At 46.0% G+C, this 20000-nt stretch overlaps 1 protein-coding gene across 1 annotated transcript in view; it reads left to right on the top strand.

Annotated features, from left to right (window-relative positions):
- LOC124010625 (teneurin-2-like) overlaps nucleotides 1-20000 on the top strand; it is a 170003-nt gene that overhangs the window by 51052 nt on the left and 98951 nt on the right. The window contains exons 7-8 of the mRNA XM_046323296.1: nucleotides 17787-17992; nucleotides 19874-20000. The exon at nucleotides 19874-20000 is cut by the window's right edge and continues 69 nt beyond it. Of these exons, the coding sequence (XP_046179252.1) occupies nucleotides 17787-17992; nucleotides 19874-20000 (333 nt within the window). The remainder of the gene's footprint in view (nucleotides 1-17786; nucleotides 17993-19873) is intronic.

The following is a 20000-nucleotide window of genomic DNA, read 5'->3' as shown; positions in this document are numbered from 1 at the left end:
GAACAGAGAGATAGATGGAGGAGTTAGGAGGAATAGAGAACAGAGAGATAGATGGAGGAGTTAGGAGGAATAGAGAACAGAGAGATAGAGGGAGGAGTTAGGAGGAATAGAGGACAGAGAGATAGAGGGAGGAGTTAGGAGGAATAGAGGACAGAGAGATAGATGGAGGAGTTAGGAGTTAGGAGGAATAGAGAACAGAGAGATAGATGGAGGAGTTAGGAGGAATAGAGGACAGAGAGATAGATGGAGGAGTTAGGAGTTAGGAGGAATAGAGGACAGAGAGCTAGATGGAGGAGTTAGGAGGAATAGAGGACAGAGAGATAGAGGGAGGAGTTAGGAGGAATAGAGGACAGAGAGATAGAGGGAGGAGTTAGGAGGAATAGAGAACAGAGAGATAGATGGAGGAGTTAGGAGGAATAGAGGACAGAGAGATAGAGGGAGGAGTTAGGAGGAATAGAGGACAGAGAGATAGATGGAGGAGTTAGGAGGAATAGAGAACAGAGAGATAGATGGAGTTAGGATGATTAGAGGACAGAGAGATAGATGGAGGAGTTAGGATGAATAGAGGACAGAGAGATAGATGGAGGAGATAGGAGGAATAGAGGACAGAGAGATAGATGGAGGAGTTAGGAGTTAGGATGAATAGAGGACAGAGAGATAGATGGAGGAGTTAGGAGGAATAGAGGACAGAGAGATAGATGGAGGAGTTAGGAGTTAGGATGAATAGAGGACAGAGAGATAGATGTAGGAGTTAGGAGGTATAGAGGACAGAGAGATAGGAGGAATAGAGGACAGAGAGATAGAGGGGGGGAGTTAGGAGGAATAGAGGACAGAGAGATAGAGGGGGGGAGTTAGGAGGAACAGTAGACACACACAGTAGACACACACACAATACACATGCATAGTACACACACACAGTAGATACACACAGAGTAGACACACACACTGTAAACACACACACAGTACACACACGCAGTAGACACACACATAATGCACACGCATAGTACACACACACAGTACACACATGCAGTAGACACACACACAGTACACACACACAGTAGACACACACACAATAGACACACACACAGTAGACACATACACACTGTCGACACACACACTGTAGACACACACAGAGTACACACATGCAATAGAAACACATGCAGTAGACACACACGCATTAGATATACACACAGTACACACACACATACATGAACATAATCTATACTTCATGACCTACCCCCCCCATTGTTGCCCACCAGGAGTGGCCCAGAGTGAGGTTGTAGAGGTCAAGGAGGTAGGTTTGGAACGTGGCCATACACACCTCACATTCCCCATGACACACACAAGAGGTGAGTGTGTGTGTGTACAGTAGCTAGATGTGTGGATAGCTGGTGAAGTCAGGCATATGGTGTATGACCATAAGGAGCAGAGCATGTGTGTGTGTGTGGGGGGGGGGCAGCAGGTTCTGTCATCGTACAGCTAAAGGTTCTGTTCTTATCACGCGGTGGCGGTCTAGGAGAGGTCAGGGCATGGCCGGGGGGAGGCAGAGAGTTCTAGACCAGGTGGCCAGGAGGGACAAACAGGTCATTGAATGTGTTAGGGCCATCAGGCCATAGTTGGAGCATTAGACAGGATGTTACTACTTTAGATATCAGATGCTGACTCTGACTTTACTCTCTTGACTTTTCTGTCAGTGCTGTATGTCCCTCTGGGGTTTCTGTAGCAGAAGTGATGTATAGGGGATTTGTTGGAGAGAGAGAGAGAGAGAGAGAGAGAGAGAGAGAGAGAGAGAGAGAGAGAGAGAGAGAGAGAGAGAGAGAGAGAGAGAGAGAGAGAGAGAGAGAGAGAGAGAGAGAGAGAGAGAGAGAGAGAGCAGATATCTGTGAGGAGTCATGACACAGTCTTGTTCAAATGATATTTTAGTTAGGCTCATTGCATTTCTTTATTTCCTCGGTCATTAGTGCTGGTGTTATCTCCGTCTGATTGTTAGCCCAATTAGACTGTGGTGCTTCACTGGCTGATCTATCTTTCTCTCTCCTCTCTCTATCTCTCTCTCATATCATATCAGATAGTAGATACCACAATGTTATGTCTCTAACAATGGATGGATGAATGGCTGGATGGAGAGGAGTATAGCGAGGAGTGGAGAAAAGAGAGGAAAGGGGAGAGGAGAAAAGAGAGGAGAAAAGAGAGGAGAAAAGAGAGGAGAAAAGAGGGGAGAAAAGAGAGGAGAAAAGAGAGGTGAAAAGAGAGGAGAAAAGAGAGGTGAAAAGAGGGGAGAAAAGAGAGGAGAAAAGAGAGGTGAAAAGAGAGGAGAGGAGAAAAGAGAGGAGAAGAGAAAAGAGGAGAAAAGAGAGGAGAGGAGAAAAGAGAGGAGAGGAGAAAAGAGGAGAAAAGAGAGGAGAGGAGAAAAGAGAGGAGAGGAGAAAAGAGGAGAAAAGAGGAGAGGAGAAAAGAGAGGAAAGAGGAGAGGAGAAAAGAGAGGAGAAAAGAGGAGAAAAGAGAGGAGAGAAGAAAAGAGAGGTGAAAAGAGGGGAAAAGAGAGGTGAGGAGAAAAGAGATGAGAGAAGAGAGGAGAGAAGAGAGGAGAGAAGAGAAGAGAGGAGAGAAGAGCGGGGAAAAGAGAGGTGAAAAGAGGAGAAAAGAGAGGTGAGGAGAAAAGAGAGGAGAGAAGAGAGGAGAAAAGAGAGGAGAGAAGAGAGGAGAAAAGAGAGGTGAAAAGAGGAGAAAAGAGAGGTGAGGAGAAAAGAGAGGAGAGAAGAGAGGAGAAAAGAGAGGAGAAAAGAAAGGAGAGAGGTGAAAAGAGAGGATAAAAGAGAGGAGAGGAGAAAAGAGAGGAGAGAAGAGAGGAGAAAAGAGAGGAGAGAAGAGAGGAGAAAAGAGAGGTGAAAAGAGGAGAAAAGAGAGGTGAGGAGAAAAGAGAGGAGAGAAGAGAGGAGAAAAGAGAGGAGAAATAGAGGAGAGAGGTGAAAAGAGAGATAAAAGAGAGGAGAGAGAAAAGAGAGAGAAAAGAGAGGAGAAGAAAAGAGAGGAGAGGAGAAAAGAGGAGAAAAGAGAGGAGAGGAGAAAAGAGAGGAGAAAAAAGAGAGGAGAGGAGAAAAGAGAGAGGAGAGAGGTAAAAGAGAGGAGAGGAGAAAAGAGAGGAAAAGAGAGGAAAAGAGAAAAGAGAGGAGAGGAGAAAAGAGAGGTGAATACATTAGGCCAGAGCAGAGAGTTTCATGGAGGAGAAAAGAGAGGAGAGAAGAGAGGAGAAAAGAGAGGAGAAAAGAGAGGAGAGAGGTGAAAAGAGAGGATAAAAGAGAGGAGAGGAGAAAAGAGAGGAGAGAAGAGAGGAGAAAAGAGAGGAGAGAAGAGAGGAGAAAAGAGAGGTGAAAAGAGGAGAAAAGAGAGGTGAGGAGAAAAGAGAGGTGAAAAGAGGAGAAAAGAGAGGTGAGGAGAAAAGAGAGGAGAGAAGAGAGGAGAAAAGAGAGGAGAAATAGAGGAGAGAGGTGAAAAGAGAGGATAAAAGAGAGGAGAGGAGAAAAGAGAGGAGAAAAGAGAGGAGAGGAGAAAAGAGAGGAGAGGAGAAAAGAGGAGAAAAGAGAGGAGAGGAGAAAAGAGAGGAGAGGAGAAAAGAGAGGAGAGGAGAAAAGAGGAGAGGAGAGAGGAGAGGATAAAAGAGAGGAGAGGAGAAAAGAGAGGAGAAAGAGAGGAGAGAGGAGAGGTGAAAAGAGAAAAGAGAGGAGAGGAGAAAAGAGAGGTGAATACATTAGGCCAGAGCAGAGAGTTTCATGGTCTCTGTGTTTATCAGAAGAGGAAACGAGGACTCAGAAACGGGACAAAGCTCCAATACACATCTAACTTTAATCAGCCCATAACAAAACTAACACACACAGTCTGTCCGTAGGCCTATGTGCTCAGGTGCATGCTTCTTGTGCCTCTCTGCTGAAATCATGTGTTTCCTGTATTTCTCTGTACTGTACAAAATGCAGAGTTCTCAGCAACTTGTTTAACCTTTCTGTTACAGTCAATTACTGTTTAGTTGCATCAGTTGGATAGAGGGATGGTAGTGTGTGTGAAGATGCTTTCATTACCACATGATGCAATATTCAAAAGGCATTCGCATATCTGAGCTATCTTTGTTGCAGGGGCATGGAAACGGTTGAATAAGATGAGAAAAAAAGAGGAAACCTGCACACTGCTGTTGATAGTATCACTGCTCTTTAATAAGCTTTACGTATCGACCTCAAGGCCTTCCTCAGAGCTTTACGTATCGACCTCAAGGCCTTCCTCAGAGCTTTACGTATCGACCTCAAGGCCTTCCTCAGAGCTTTACGTATCGACCTCAAGGCCTTCCTCAGAGCTTTACCTATCGACCTCAAGGTCTTCCTCAGAACTTTACGTATCGACCTCAAGGCCTTCCTCAGAGCTTTACGTATCGACCTCAAGGCCTTCCTCAGAGCTTTATGTATCGACCTCAAGGTCTTCCTCAGAGCTTTACGTACCGACCTCAAGGCCTTCCTCAGAGCTTTACGTACTGACCTCAAGGTCTTCCTCAGAGCTTTACGTATCGACCTCGAGGCCTTCCTCAGAGCTTTACGTATCGACCTCAAGGCCTTAATCAGGGCTTTACGTACCGACCTCAAGGCCTTCCTCAGAGCTTTTACGTATCGACCTCAAGGCCTTCCTCAGAGCTTTACGTATCGACCTCAAGGTCTTCCTCAGAGCTTTACGTACCGACCTCAAGGCCTTCCTCAGAGCTTTACGTATCGACCTCAAGGCCTTCCTCAGAGCTTTACGTACCGACCTCAAGGCCTTCCTCAGAGCTTTTGTGAGTTTTGTTTTAATTAGCAGCTTTACGTAGACATAGCTCCACCCACATCTTTCATGCATGGAATGGGGTTGGAGTCGAGGGGAAATAATTACGTGTTACCAAATATAACAATGTGCATTTCATAAATATTCAAATCAACTGTGAACATAAAACGTATTAAACACGTCTGTAGAACCAGCATGAGGACATCGACCCACCAAGCAAGTTTTCATAAATCATTGGATTCAGCGCAAGAAAAACGTCAGTCATCTGAAATGGGGGCATTAATTCATGTTCACATTTACAACACAACATACAAAGGCCTTTCATCATTAAGACCTTCAGGAAATAATGTCTGGAGGGTGAAAATCCCGAAACATATTTTTAATATCACCTCCCCGGTCTGACTCAGAGAGAAAGAGACTTGTTTGTTCCTCCATGGCACCTGTCTTAGGGGTATTACACAAGGAGCCTACAATAGAGAAAACAACTCAACTTTTGTTCAGAAATGGTGTGAAACTTTCAACAAATGCTTGTTAGATTTAATGCTATTAATCGTTGAACATGTGTCAAAGGAAGTAAAAGAGTCTAGAATCTCCTCTAATGAAGAGGGGACCAGAAACACAGGCTGTGGACACGGAGAGGCTAGCAGTCGAAGAGGGGACCAGAAACACAGGCCGTGGACACGGAGAGGCTAGCAGTCGAAGAGGGGACCAGAAACACAGGCCGTGGACACGGAGAGGAAAGCAGTTGAAGAGGGGACCAGAAACACAGGCTGTGGACACGGAGAGACTAGCAGTCGAAGAGGGGACCAGAAACACAGGCTGTGGACACGGAGAGGCTAGCAGTCGAAGAGGGGACCAGAAACACAGGCCGTGGACACGGAGAGGCTAGCAGTCGAAGAGGGGACCAGAAACACAGGCCGTGGACACGGAGAGGCTAGCAGTCGAAGAGGGGACCAGAAACACAGGCCGTGGACACGGAGAGGCTAGCAGTCGAAGAGGGGACCAGAAACACAGGCCGAGGACACGGAGAGGCTAGCAGTCGAAGAGGGGACCAGAAACACAGGCCGTGGACACGGAGAGGCTAGCAGTCGAAGAGGGGACCAGAAACACAGGCCGTGGACACGGAGAGGCTAGCAGTCGAAGAGGGGACCAGAAACACAGGCCGTGGACACGGAGAGGCTAGCAGTCGAAGAGGGGACCAGAAACACAGGCCGTGGACACGGAGAGGCTAGCAGTCGAAGAGGGGACCAGAAACGCAGGCTGTGGACACGGAGCTACAGCAGGATGTGGTAATTTACCTCTTCAAAAATAAGCTCACTGATGCTCAAGTCTCAGTCTTATCTAAGGGCCTCTCTTTTGTACCTACATGTACAGACAAACGATATGATACGAAAGTAGATCTGTTTAAATTCTTTTGCAAGATTAAACTTAAGCATGTGTTTTCTCAAAACACTGTTTCGGGCCTAGAAACAGATCAAAGAACTGGTACCAATTTTAAGGCCAAAAGCAAATTCTGTCCTATAGTTAACAACTCCTTGATTAATACCTATTGTAGGTTAGTCGAACAAGAAGCAATGTCAGTATTTAGGAGACAAACAAACCCCATTCAGAAGAACCTCAGTAGAACAGAAGAACAGGCACTTAATGAACTAATGAAAGTTTCATTTTTGGTTATCAAACCTGCCGACAAGGAGGGTGCTGCGGTCGTTTCAGACTATGACAAATACAAAAAGATTCAGAGACAAATCACTAATGAACGTTTCTATAGAAAAGTGAGTGTTGATCCCACGCAGTTGTTCCAAAGGGAGATATGCTCTAATCTTGAACAAGTCCTATTAAATGACCTTATCTCAAATCCTGAATATGAATACCTTTGCCGCAAATGTGCCATACAGTACGCCCATGCCTGTACTTTTTGCCGAAATTACACAAGTCTAAGACACAAAAAGGCAATTAACCAGGCAGACCACTGGCTACAGGAACAGGCCTAATGCTAGAGCCATTGTCGACCTTCGTAGACTCTTTTATTTCATCTCATGTGCAGCATTGTGAAAGACTATAGACTTCACAAACAAGATCTCACCCATAACGGGATTAACAGAAGACTGTATTTTGGTCACATTAGATGTGGAGAGTCTATATAGCAGCATTTCCCGTATGGGAGGGGCTTGCAGTCCTAGTCCTGAGAGACCAAGACACTAACAAATACCCACCATCAAACTTTATTCTAGCACTGGCTGCTTATGTTTTCATCCTGGAACTACTTCAGGTTTGATGATGAATACTCCCTCCAAAGGAATGGAATATCGATGGGCTCCACATTCGCTCTGAGCTACGTGAACCTTCATGATAACCTTTATGTGGGTCTTTTTGAAGAACGTTTTTGTGAGGACAGACGCTGGGAGAAAAGAAGCAAGTACAGGAAGTGAATATTTAATAAATAACGGACATGAAAGAGTCATAGGAAAGCATCTGAACAAGAAGAACACAACAACACAGGGAAGAAACTGAGAACGTAACAGATATAGGAGAGAAAATCAATAAAGTAATAGAGTCCAGGTGAAGCACTGAAGTGCGTAACGATGGTGACAGGAGTGCGTAATGAAGGAGTCAGGTGTACGTAATGAATGTGACAGGTGTGTGTAACGATGGTGACAGGTGTGCGTAACGATGGTGACAGGTGTGCGTAACGATGGTGACAGGTGTGCGTAACGATGGTGACAGGTGTGCGTAATGATGCGCCCATGAGCGCCAGAGAGGGGGAGCGGGCGTGACAGTATTGTTAACAATGAAAACGAAAATCCATTTGTGAATAAAGTCCTGAAGTGGTATCGATATGTTGATGACATTTTTTGCATATGGGGGGGGGGGGATAGGGAAAGAGCTGTCAGACTTCATGGCATTACTCAATGACATTGACCCCAATCTCAATGACATTGACCCCAATATCAAATTCACTATCACGTTACACTAAATGTGTTCATTACCTCAATATATGGACTGAGAAATCAAATGTAATCCTGTTTACAGGATTTAAATATTATATTACAGGGGAACAGCTTCCACCCTGAGCCATTGAAAAGAGGACTTCTAAGTAGCCGGATATATCACTCCACAGAGGACTATCTAAAGCAGCGGAGATGCACAGTAGGTTTCTAAGAAGAGGCTACTCTCTACAATGTGTGGATGAAGCTCTTGATTTGGAATTAGGGAAAACACTGCTACAAAAAGACCCACTAGAGCTAAAGAACTGTAATGTTCACCACCATGTATACTTTGAACTCACGCAGCGTGGAAGAGGCTGTCAAGAACCACTGGTATGTTTGATCATCACACCCAGCTTTGCCAGCTGAATTCAAGAATCCACCACTTGTTGTATATGGGAGAGGTCGCAATTTACGCAATAGATTGTTCCATGCCAACTGCCAGCCAAAAAAGAAAAACAAAAATATTGGCAATTCTCTCTGACCTGTTTTATATATAATGGTAATTCTCTCTGACCTGTTTTATATATAATGGTAATTCTCTCTGACCTGTTTTATATATAATGGTAATTCTCTCTGACCTGTTTCATATATAATGGTTTATATATAAATCATATATAATTACCATAATTACCATATAAGTAATATTAGAGGAGGAAGGAAACTGAGGAGGAGGGGAGAAGAGGAGAAGAGGTTTTTGGAAGCCAATTACCACTAAACTCATTTGACCAGAAGAATCACACTGTACAATTAACACACATACACACACACACTATATTCCTGACACCTCCCCTGGCCATTCAGATAAATGCATATTAACTGTTTCCACTAAATTAACGAGTCTGGCCTCAATTACACTGCTAATTGTACACAGACTTGTCCGGTCCACAATGGTGTGTGTGTGTGTGTGTGTGTGTGTGTGTGTGTGTGTGTGTGTGTGTGTGTGTGTGTGTGTGTGTGTGTGTGTGTGTGTGTGTGTGTGTGTGTGTGTGTGTGTGTGTGTGTGTGTGTGTGTGTGTGTGTGTGTGTGCGCGCGCTTGCGTGCAGTAGATATTACCTTTTAAAGTAATAGCCGGTTCCAATCCCCCTTTGGTCTAATTTGGGAGTGTGTAATTGGCTGGTGTGTTCGTTTAGCGACTGTGCTATTGGCTGCCCTGGTTTCATTAATGATGTGGGGACAGAGAGAGAGAGAGAGAGAGAGAGAGAGAGAGAGAGAGAGAGAGAGAGAGAGAGAGAGAGAGGGAGAGAGGAGAGAGAGAGAGAGAGAGAGAGAGAGAGAGAGAGAGAGAGAGAGAGAGAGAGAGAGAGAGAGAGAGAGAGAGAGAGGGAGGGAGAGAGAGAGAGAGAGAGAGAGAGAGAGAGAGGAGAGGGAGAGAGAGAGAGAGGAGAGGGAGAGAGAGAGAGAGAGGAGAGAGAGAGAGAGAGGGAGAGAAAGAGAGAAGAGGGGAGAAAGAGAGAGAGAGAGAGAGAGAGAGAGAGAGAGAGAGAGAGAGAGAGAGAGAGAGAGAGAGAGAGAGAGAGGAGAGGAGAGGAGAGAGAGAGAGAGAGGAGAGAGAGAGAGAGAAAGAGAGAGAAAGAGAGAGAGAGAGAGAGAGAGAGAGAGAGAGAGAGAGAGAGAGAGAGAGAGAGAGAGAGAGAGAGAGAGAGAGAGAGAGAGAGGAGGGGCACTGTGGTAATATAAGCTCTATTATCTTGTTAAAACCCACTCTCCCCCCGAGCACTAAACAAACCCACTCTCTCCCCGAGCACTAAACAAACCCACTCTCTCCCCGAGCACTAAACAAACCCACTCTCTCCCCCGAGCACTAAACAAACCCACTCTCTCCCCCGAGCACTAAACAAACCCACTCTCTCCCCGAGCACTAAACAAACCCACTCTCTCCCCCGAGCACTAAACAAACCCACTCTCTCCCCCGAGCACTAAACAAACCCACTCTCTCCCCGAGCACTAAACAAACCCACTCTCTCCCCCGAGCACTAAACAAACCCACTCTCTCCCCGAGCACTAAACAAACCCACTCTCTCCCCGAGCACTAAACAAACCCACTCTCTCCCCCAAGCACCAAACATAAACAGAACCCCCTCACAAGTTGTTTTGTAACTTTGTAGCCCTCACATCAAATAAATTTATGATATGAGTGAAGACTACATATGCACACACACACACTAAATAAAGACGACACCATACATTATACATACAGACTACATAACACATTATACATACAGACTACATAACACAATATACATACAGCAGTTGGAGGCCATGGAAGGATTATTGTATGGCATTGAAGCTCGTTTAGAGTTTATTTAGCACAGTGTCCAAGGAAGGGCCAAAAGTATACAGAATGGTGTCGTCTGCGTAGAGGTGGATCAGGGAATCGCCCACAGCAAGAGCGACATCATTGATATATAGAGAGAAAAGAGTCGGCCCGAGAATTGAACCCTGTGGTACCCCCATAGAGACTGCCAGAGGTCCAGACAACATGCCGTCCGATTTGACACACTGAGCTCTGTCTGCAAAGTAGTTGGTGAACCAGGCGAAGCAGTCATTAGAAAAACCAAGGCTGGTTTGTACGGGTCCAGGTTTTGCAGCTCTTTCAGAACATCTGCTGTCTGGATTTGGGTGAAGGAGAAGCTGGGGAGGCTTGGGCGAGTAGCTGCGGGGGGGCTGTTGGCTGGGGTTGGGAGTAGCCGGGAGGAAGGCATGGCCAGCCGTTGAGAAATGCTTATTGAAATTTTTGATTATCATGGATTTGTCAGTGGTGACCGTGTTACCTAGCCTCAGTGCAGTTGGAAGCTAGGAGGAGATGCTCTTGTTCTACATGGACTTTACAGTGTCCCAAAACTTTTTGGAGTTAGAGCTACAGGATAAGAATTTCTGCTTGAAAAATCTGGCCTTTGCTTTCCTGACTGACTGCTTGTATTGGTTCCTGACTTCCCTGAACAGTTGTATATCAGGATGTTTTGTGCTGGTCAAGGGCAGTCAGGTCTGGAGTGAACCAAGGGCTATATCTGTTCTTAGTTCTGCATTGAACGGGGCATGCTTATCTAAGATGGTGAGGAAATTACTTTTAAAGAATGACCAGGCATCCTCGACTGGCGGGATGAGGTCAATATCCTTCCAGGATCCCCGGGCTAGGTCGATTAGAAAGGCCTGCTCGCAGAAGGGTTTTAGGGAGCATTTGACAGTGATGAGGCAGTGATCACTGAGATCCTGATTTAAAACAGCGGAGGTGTATTGGAGGGCAAGTTGGTCAGCATAATGTCTATGAGGGTGCCCATGTTTACGGATTTAGGGTTGTACCTGGTGGGTTCCTTGAGGATTTGTGTGAGATTGAGGGCATCTAGCTTAGATTGTAGGACTAACGGGGTGTTAAGCATATCCCAGTTTAGGTCACCTAACAGAACGAACTCTGAAGTTAGATGGGGGATGATCAATTCACAAATGGTGTCCAGGGCACAGCTGGGAGTGGAGGGGGGTCGATAGCAGTGAGAGACTTATTTCTGGAGAGGTTAATTCTTTTAATTAGAAGTTCAAACAGTTTGGGTATAGACCTGGAAAGTATGACTTTGCAATCTATCTCTGCAGTAGACTGCAACTCCTCTCTTTTTGGCTGTTCTATCTTGACGGAAAATGTTGTAGCTGGGGATGGAAATCTCAGAATTTTTGGTGGTCTTCCTAAGCCAGGATTCAGACACGGCAAGGACATCAGGGTTGGCAGAGTGTGCTAAAGCAGTGAGTAAACTTAGGGAGGAGGCTTCTGATGTTAACAGGCATGAAACCAACATTGTGTTGGAATTTTACTAGTACTGAAAATATGAATATCTACTATAGTCATTGACAACAGTCATCATTATTCATGTTGTTTAATGTGGAAATGTTTGTCTAGTTGCTTTTGATTTGATTTGATGTTGACCAATCTTTGAAAACCTACCTGTTTATTAGGGGTTGATGGTTAAGCCCATTCTGGGATTGTCAAATTCAAGCTATAAATCAGAGGTATGTTACCTTACCAGGTCCGGATTACTGCTGCTTTTCTGTTCTAGCTGAGAATGAACCCACCTGGTGTCCCAGGTCTAAATCAGTCCATGTTTAGAATAAAAACTGGCTTCAAGCTCCAGGTTTGAGGGGTATACAGCCGTCCTCTAGGTTTCACATAATGCGCTATATACAGATCAGAAATACACAGGTCAGACCTAAGGCATTGTTTAAGAGAGCTGTGAGTGTCTTTTCAGAGAACATGCAGTCTAACTGGGCCTCAGCCTTTTATCATAGTGGTGGAATCCAAGGTAACCTTCAACAAGGCTCTGTTGGAATGTCAGAGATAACAGCCAGCCTTTGTTTATGTGGAACGGGGACACTGAGAACACTGGAACATCTGCCATCCTATTCTATCTATCACCATGGACACCAGAGAGGACCGACAGGGATAGGGGGGAGGGGGGAGAGAGGTAAGGAGGGGGGGATAGGAGGAGAAGGGTGATGGTCTTTGAACATGTTCCAGAGAGCAGAGTGGTTATGACACACACACACACACACACACACACACACACACACACACACACACACACACACACACACACACACACACACACACACACACACACACACACACACACACACACACACACACACACACACACACCAGGACAGAGAGTCACTGACACTCTCACTCTGCCGCAAGGTCACCCTCTCCTCATTCTCCTCACACACACACACACACACACACACACACACACACACACACACACACACACACACACACACACACACACACACACATGCATTAGCACTCTAGTTTAGTTTCTTACAGGACATTTCACAATGACGTCATCATACGTCTGAGCACGACGTATGTTTGTTGTTGAACGCTGAACACTGAACGAGAGGCCTCTGTTTATTGTTTTTGTAAAGCTGACAGTGTTTTTATATACTTTTATATTATTTTGGATCCTGCGGCCCTGTTGGGCTTAGTTGCTGTGAGCGCTGCTGTCTGTCCCGGAAACCCTCCAGATTCCGCAGAGGCGGAGGGATACGGAAGCCCAGCTAGCCTAGCGGAGGGATACGGAAGCCCAGCTAGCCTAGCTGAGGGATACGGAAGCCCAGCTAGCCTAGCGGAGGGATACGGAAGCCCAGCTAGCCTAGCGGAGGGATACGGAAGCCCAGCTAGCCTAGCGGAGGGATACGGAAGCCCAGCTAGCCTAGCGGAGGGATACGGAAGCCCAGCTAGCCTAGCGGAGGGATACGGAAGCCCAGCTAGCCTAGCGGAGGGATACGGAAGCCCAGCTAGCCTAGCGGAGGGATACGGAAGCCCAGCTAGCCTAGCGGAGGGATACGGAAGCCCAGCTAGCCTAGCGGAGGGATACGGAAGCCCAGCTAGCCTAGCTGGCTCGGTGCTCTCACATGGTGGTCGCAATTGACTGTTTCCAGCACGTGGGCTGTGTTTACTTTGCTTTGTTCCTGGACAATGTGGACCACGTTGACTTTCAATGCAGCAACTGCTTGCTTGCGGAGGACAACAGGGGTGAAGTAGCTACTCTTAGCAAGCAAGTAGCGAACCTATACAAGCTACTGGGGAACCCACGCCAACCTACTTTTTATTTTTCTTCCACCCCAGTAGCTGGACGCCACTCTGGTCTGATGGAAGTGTCGCCGCAGTGTCGGCTCTCCACAGCCGGCTGGCCGATGCACAGCATGGTTTCATCCCAGAAGGGGTCTCCCCCTTCCCTGGGGAACAGAGCTGTTCTCGACCCAACCAACCAGCCATGGAGGTACGTGACTTGCCATGGAAGACAGTGTCCTCTGGCAATGAGGTCTTCTTGGAGATGTTGAGCCCGGAACTGACACAGACCAGAAACGGCTGGATCCAAAGGTTCCGGCGCCTTCGTCCTTGGTGGCTTCCCAATCAAGATCGGATCCGGAGGTACCTGCGTCTTTGTCCTCTGTTATGTCTCTCCGGTGACTCCTATCTCGGGTTCAGATCCTCGGAGCTCCCAGCCTCACCAGTCCGTGAGGCTACCTGAGAGACCGACCCATTTAACATCACCAGCTGTCATCATAGGCAGCTCTATGGTGAGAAACATCTCGGTCCCCAAGGCAAAAACCCTGTGCTACCCAGGAGCACGAGTACAGGACATAATAAGGCTGCTTCTGACTGTTCTACCACAGATGCCGGGAGCTGACACTGTCATAGTCCATGTGGGGTCAAACGACATCAGGAGGGCAAGCTCGGAACATTTGACAATGGATTTTAAAGAACTGATTTTAGCATTAAAAGACTCCAAAAACGTCAAATCATTTCAGGTCCAGTACCATCGTTGGGCCGCGGGTATGAAAGATTCAGCTACAGGTTATATACAGGCTATATACAGGTATAATACAGGCTCCATACAGGCTATATACAGGTATTATACAGGTATAATACAGGTATAATACAGGCTATATACAGGTATAATACAGGCTCTATACAGGTATAATACAGGCTTAATACAGGTTATATACAGGTATAATACAGGCTATATACAGGTATAATACATGCTATATACAGGTATAATACAGGTTATATACAGGTATAATACAGGCTCTATACAGGCTATATACAGGTATAATGCAGGTTATATACAGGTATAATACAGGCTATATACAGGTATAATACAGGCTATATACAGTTATAATACAGGTTATATACAGGTATAATACAGGCTATATACAGGCTATATACAGGTATAATACAGGCTATATACAGGTATAATACAGGTTATATACAGGTATAATACAGGTTATATACAGGTATAATACAGGCTCTATACAGGCTATATACAGGTATAATACAGGCTATATACAGGTATAATACAGGCTATATACAGGTGTATAATACAGGTTATATACAGGTATAATACAGGCTATATACAGGTATAATACAGGCTCTATATACAGGTATAATACAGGTATAATACAGGTATAATACAGGCTATATACAGGCTATATACAGGTATAATACAGGCTATATACAGGTATAATACAGGCTATATACAGGCTATATACAGGTATAATACAGGCTATATACAGGTATAATACAGGTTATATACAGGTATAATACAGGTATAATACAGGCTATATACAGGTATAATACAGGTTATATACAGGTATAATATAGGCTATATACAGGTATAATACAGGCTATATACAGGTATAATACAGGTTATATACAGGCTATATACAGGTATAATACAGGCTCTATACACGCTCAGAGAACCCATTTACCCCAGGCTCAGAGAACCCATTTACCCCAGGCTCAGAGAACCCATTTACCCCAGGCTCAGAGAACCCATTTACCCCAGGCTCAGAGAACCCATTTACCCCAGGCTCAGAGAACCCATTTACCCCAGGCTCAGAGAACCCATTTACCCCAGGCTCAGAGAACCCATTAACCCAGGCTCAGAGAACCCATTTACCCCAGGCTCAGAGAACCCATTTACCCCAGGCTCAGAGAATCCATTTACCCCAGGCTCAGAGAACCCATTAACCCAGGCTCAGAGAACCCATTAACCCAGGCTCAGAGAACCCATTAACCCAGGCTCAGAGAACCCATTTACCCCAGGCTCAGAGAACCCATTTACCCCATCCTCCCCCTGTCTATCTTTTCTCTTTCTCTCCTTCCCTTTCTACTTTCCCCCCTCTCATCCACCTCCATTTCTTTCTCTCTTTATTTCTCTTTCTTTTTCTCTTTCTCTCTTTCTCTCTCTAGTCCGTTTTTTTGAGGATGGAACAGGTAGTCGGGATGGGACAGGTAGTCAGGATGGGACAGGTAGTCAGGATGGGACAAGTAGTGAGGATGGGACAGGTAGTGAGGATGGGACAAGAAGTCAGGATGGAACAGGTAGTCAGGATGGGACAGGTAGTGAGGATGGGACAGGCATTGAGGATGGGACAGGTAGTGAGGATGGGACAGGTAATGAGGATGGGACAGGCATTGAGGATGGAACAGGTAGTCAAGATGGAACAGGTAGTGAGGATGGGACAGGTAGTGAGGATGGGACAGGCATTGAGGATGGGACAGGTAGTGAGGATGGGACAGGTAGTGAGGATGGGACAGGTAGTGAGGATGGGACAGGCATTGAGGATGGGACAGGTAGTGAGGATGGGACAGGTAGTGAGGATGGGACAGGTAGTGAGGATGGGACAGGTAGTGAGGATGGGACAAGAAGTCAGGATGGAACAGGTAGTCAGGATGGGACAGGTAGTGAGGATGGGACAGGCATTGAGGATGGGACAGGTAGTGAGGATGGGACAGGTAGTGAGGATGGGACAGGCATTGAGGATGGAACAGGTAGTCAGGATGGAACAGGTAGTGAGGATGGAACAGGTAGTGAGGATGGAACAGGTGTACAGTGTGGGACAGGTAGTCAGGATGGGAAAGTTGTACAGGGTATGACAGGTAGTCAGGATGGGACAGGTAGTCGGTATGGGACAGGTAGTGTGGATGGGACAGGTAGTCGGGATGGGACAAGTAGTGAGGATGGGACAGGTGTACAGTGTGGGACAGCTAGTCAGGATGGGAAAGTTGTACAGGGTATGACAGGTAGTCAGGATGGGACAGGTAGTCGGGATGGGACAGGTAGTGTGGATGGGACAGGTAGTCGGGATGGGACAGGTAGTCAGGATGGGACAGGTAGTTAATACACACATAATGAGACATGCCTATAGTGGGCAACATATCCTTTGACCAAAAGCAACCCCACGTGACCACACTCCTACCATGAACACAGAATACCTGGTAGCACTACACACACACACACACACACACACACACACATTACTTGGGTGAATGGACATTAATAACGTATAGCAATATGTATCAGCTGCACCTTATGTATCACTGAAATGCTTCCCTTGTCTGTTTATTTCCTCTGATTTCACTTCCTTTTCTCCTTTGTGAGAGAGTTACTTGGCAGGGACCTAAAATGAACGAGGGAGCCAGAGAGGGACAACAAAAAAAGAGCTGACAAACTCAACCACCATCGCAATAACACAACAGAACACAAGGGAGGGGGAGAGAGAGAGAGAGAGAGAGAGAGAGAGAGAGAGAGAGAGAGAGAGAGAGAGAGAGAGAGAGAGAGAGAGAGAGAGAGAGAGAGAGAGAGAGAGAGAGGAAGTGAGGAAGTTTTCTTCTCATCTGTCACTTGCTTGCTGTGAGCTTGTGTAAAGACTCCCAAACAGAGACTGGTATCCTGTCTGGGGAGGGAGGGAGGGAGGGAGAAATAAAGAAACAATTTCTGTTATTTTCTCATCTTTTCTAAGTCAGTACGATCTTTGCAATTTCTATCTGCCTGATCATGAAATAACAAATACTTCTACCCCCTCCTCCCCCCTCTCTCTGCCCCTCTCCTCCCCTCCCTCCAGCCGTTAACCTGTTGGGTCTGACGTGGTACCTGCAGTCCTCTGAAGGCCCTGTGTTGAACAACGGTCTGAGTACTGCAGGTCTAGCTGTCAACAGTGATGTGGCCACACTGCCCTCCGGAGGCAGAGGTGAGAACTACGACACTATAACACCCACAACACACCTGCCTGCCCCAGCCCAACTAGAACAAGACTATTCTTCTTCTAGCATTGTTGTTATACTGGGCAGACGTACATAGTTAATTCTCCCAGAATGCAAACCTTCAATGTTCTAATGGTTTTGCTATGTGATTACTGGTTACTGACATTGTGATGATCCTCTCCTCTCTTCAACTCTCTCTTCAACTCTCTCTTTCCTCTCTCTCTCTCTCTCTCTCTCTCTCTCTCTCTCTCTCTCTCTCTCTCTCTCTCTCTCACTCTTTCTCTCTCTCTCTCTCTCTCTCTCTCTCTCTCTCTCTCTCTCTCTCTCTCTCTCTCTCTCTCTCTCTCTCTCTCTCTCTCTCTCTCTCTCTCTCTCTCTCTCTCTCTCTCTCTCTCTCTCTCTTTCTCTCTCTCTCTCGTCTCCTCTTGTCTCGACTCCTCTCCTCTCCTCTCCCCTCCCCTAGCTCCTTGGCCAGGTCCTAACAGCAGTATAGACAGTGGGGATGTGGAGGTGGGGAGGAGGGTGAGTCAAGAGATTCCTCCAGGGGTGTTCTGGAGGTCTCTGCTTCACCTGGCCCAGCCACAGTTCCTCAAGTTCAACATCTCCCTGGGGAAAGATGCTTTGTTTGGGGTCTACATCCGCAAGGGCCTGCCCCCCTCACACGCACAAGTAAACTGTCAAAACACACACACACACACACACGCACATACACACACACACACTTAGACATACACAGGGTCTGCCTCCCTCACACCCACTGGTAAACTGTCAAAACACACACACACACACGCACATACACACACACACTTAGACATACACAGGGTCTGCCTCCCTCACACCCACTGGTAAACTGTCATAACACACACACACGCACATACACACACACACACTTAGACATACACAGGGTCTGCCTCCCTCACACCCACTGGTAAACTGTCATAACACACACACACACACACACACGCACATACACACACACACACTTAGACATACACAGGGTCTGCCTCCCTCACACCCACTGGTAAACTGTCAAAACACACACACACACACGCACATACACACACACACTTAGACATACACAGGGTCTGCCTCCCTCACACCCACTGGTAAACTGTCATAACACACACACACGCACATACACACACACACACTTAGACATACACAGGGTCTGCCTCCCTCACACCCACTGGTAAACTGTCATAACACACACACACGCACATACACACACACACACTTAGACATACACAGGGTCTGCCTCCCTCACACCCACTGGTAAACTGTCATAACACACACACACGCACATACACACACACACACACACTTAGACATACACAGGGTCTGCCTCCCTCACACCCACTGGTAAACTGTCATAACACACACACACGCACATACACACACACACACTTAGACATACACAGGGTCTGCCTCCCTCACACCCACTGGTAAACTGTCATAACACACACCAGGATTATCAATTCAGGAAGTGATTTGAATTTACAATTGAATTTAAAAATCCTCAATTGGAGGAAAAACTGAAATAAATAGCTTTGTTTTTTAAGAAGTAGTTGAAAATAGATGCCATTTTATAGTTAACCTGACCAACCCTGACCAACCCTGACACACACAGGTATATGAACATAACACACACCAATACACACATAACACACACCAATACACACATAACACACACCAATACACCCATAACACACACCAATACACACATATCACACACCGATACACACATAACACACACCAATACACACATAACACACACCAATACACACATAACACACACCAATACACACATAACACACACCAATACACATAACACACACCAATACACACATAACACACACCGATACACACATAACACACACCAATACACACATAACACACACCAATACACACATAACACACACCAATACACACATAACACACACTGATACACACATAACACACACCAATACACATAACACACACCGATACACACATAACACACACCAATACACACATAACACACACCAATACACATAACACACACCAATACACATAACACACACCAATACACACATAACACACACCAATACGCACAATACACACATAACACACACCAATGCACATAATACACACCAATACACACATAACACACACCAATACACACATAACACACACCAATACACACATAACACACACCAATACGCACAATACACACATAACACACACCAATACACATAATACACAACAATACACACATAACACACACCAATACACACATAACACACACCAATACACACATAACACACACCAATACACACATAACACACACCAATACACACATAATACACACATAACACACACCAATACGCACAATACACACATAACACACACCAATACGCATAATACACACATAACACACACCAATACACACATACATAGTTACACAAAAATGGACTGCACACACACTTACAGTATACAGTACACACACTTATGGATTTGAATTGACTTGCTGGTCTGAGCTTCCTGAAAGTGTTATTGTCTCTCCTCCTGCAGTATGACTACATGGAGCGCTTGGACGGGAAAGAGAAGTGGAGTGTTGTGGAGTCTCCTCGAGAACGCCGCAGCATCCAGACTGTGGTTCTAAACGAAGCAGTGTTTGTTCAGTACCTGGACCCGGGAG

The sequence above is a fragment of the Oncorhynchus gorbuscha genome, linkage group LG23 (genome assembly GCF_021184085.1).
Source record: "Oncorhynchus gorbuscha isolate QuinsamMale2020 ecotype Even-year linkage group LG23, OgorEven_v1.0, whole genome shotgun sequence".
NCBI lineage: Eukaryota > Metazoa > Chordata > Actinopteri > Salmoniformes > Salmonidae > Oncorhynchus > Oncorhynchus gorbuscha.
This window is presented reverse-complemented; position numbering and strand designations above follow the sequence as displayed.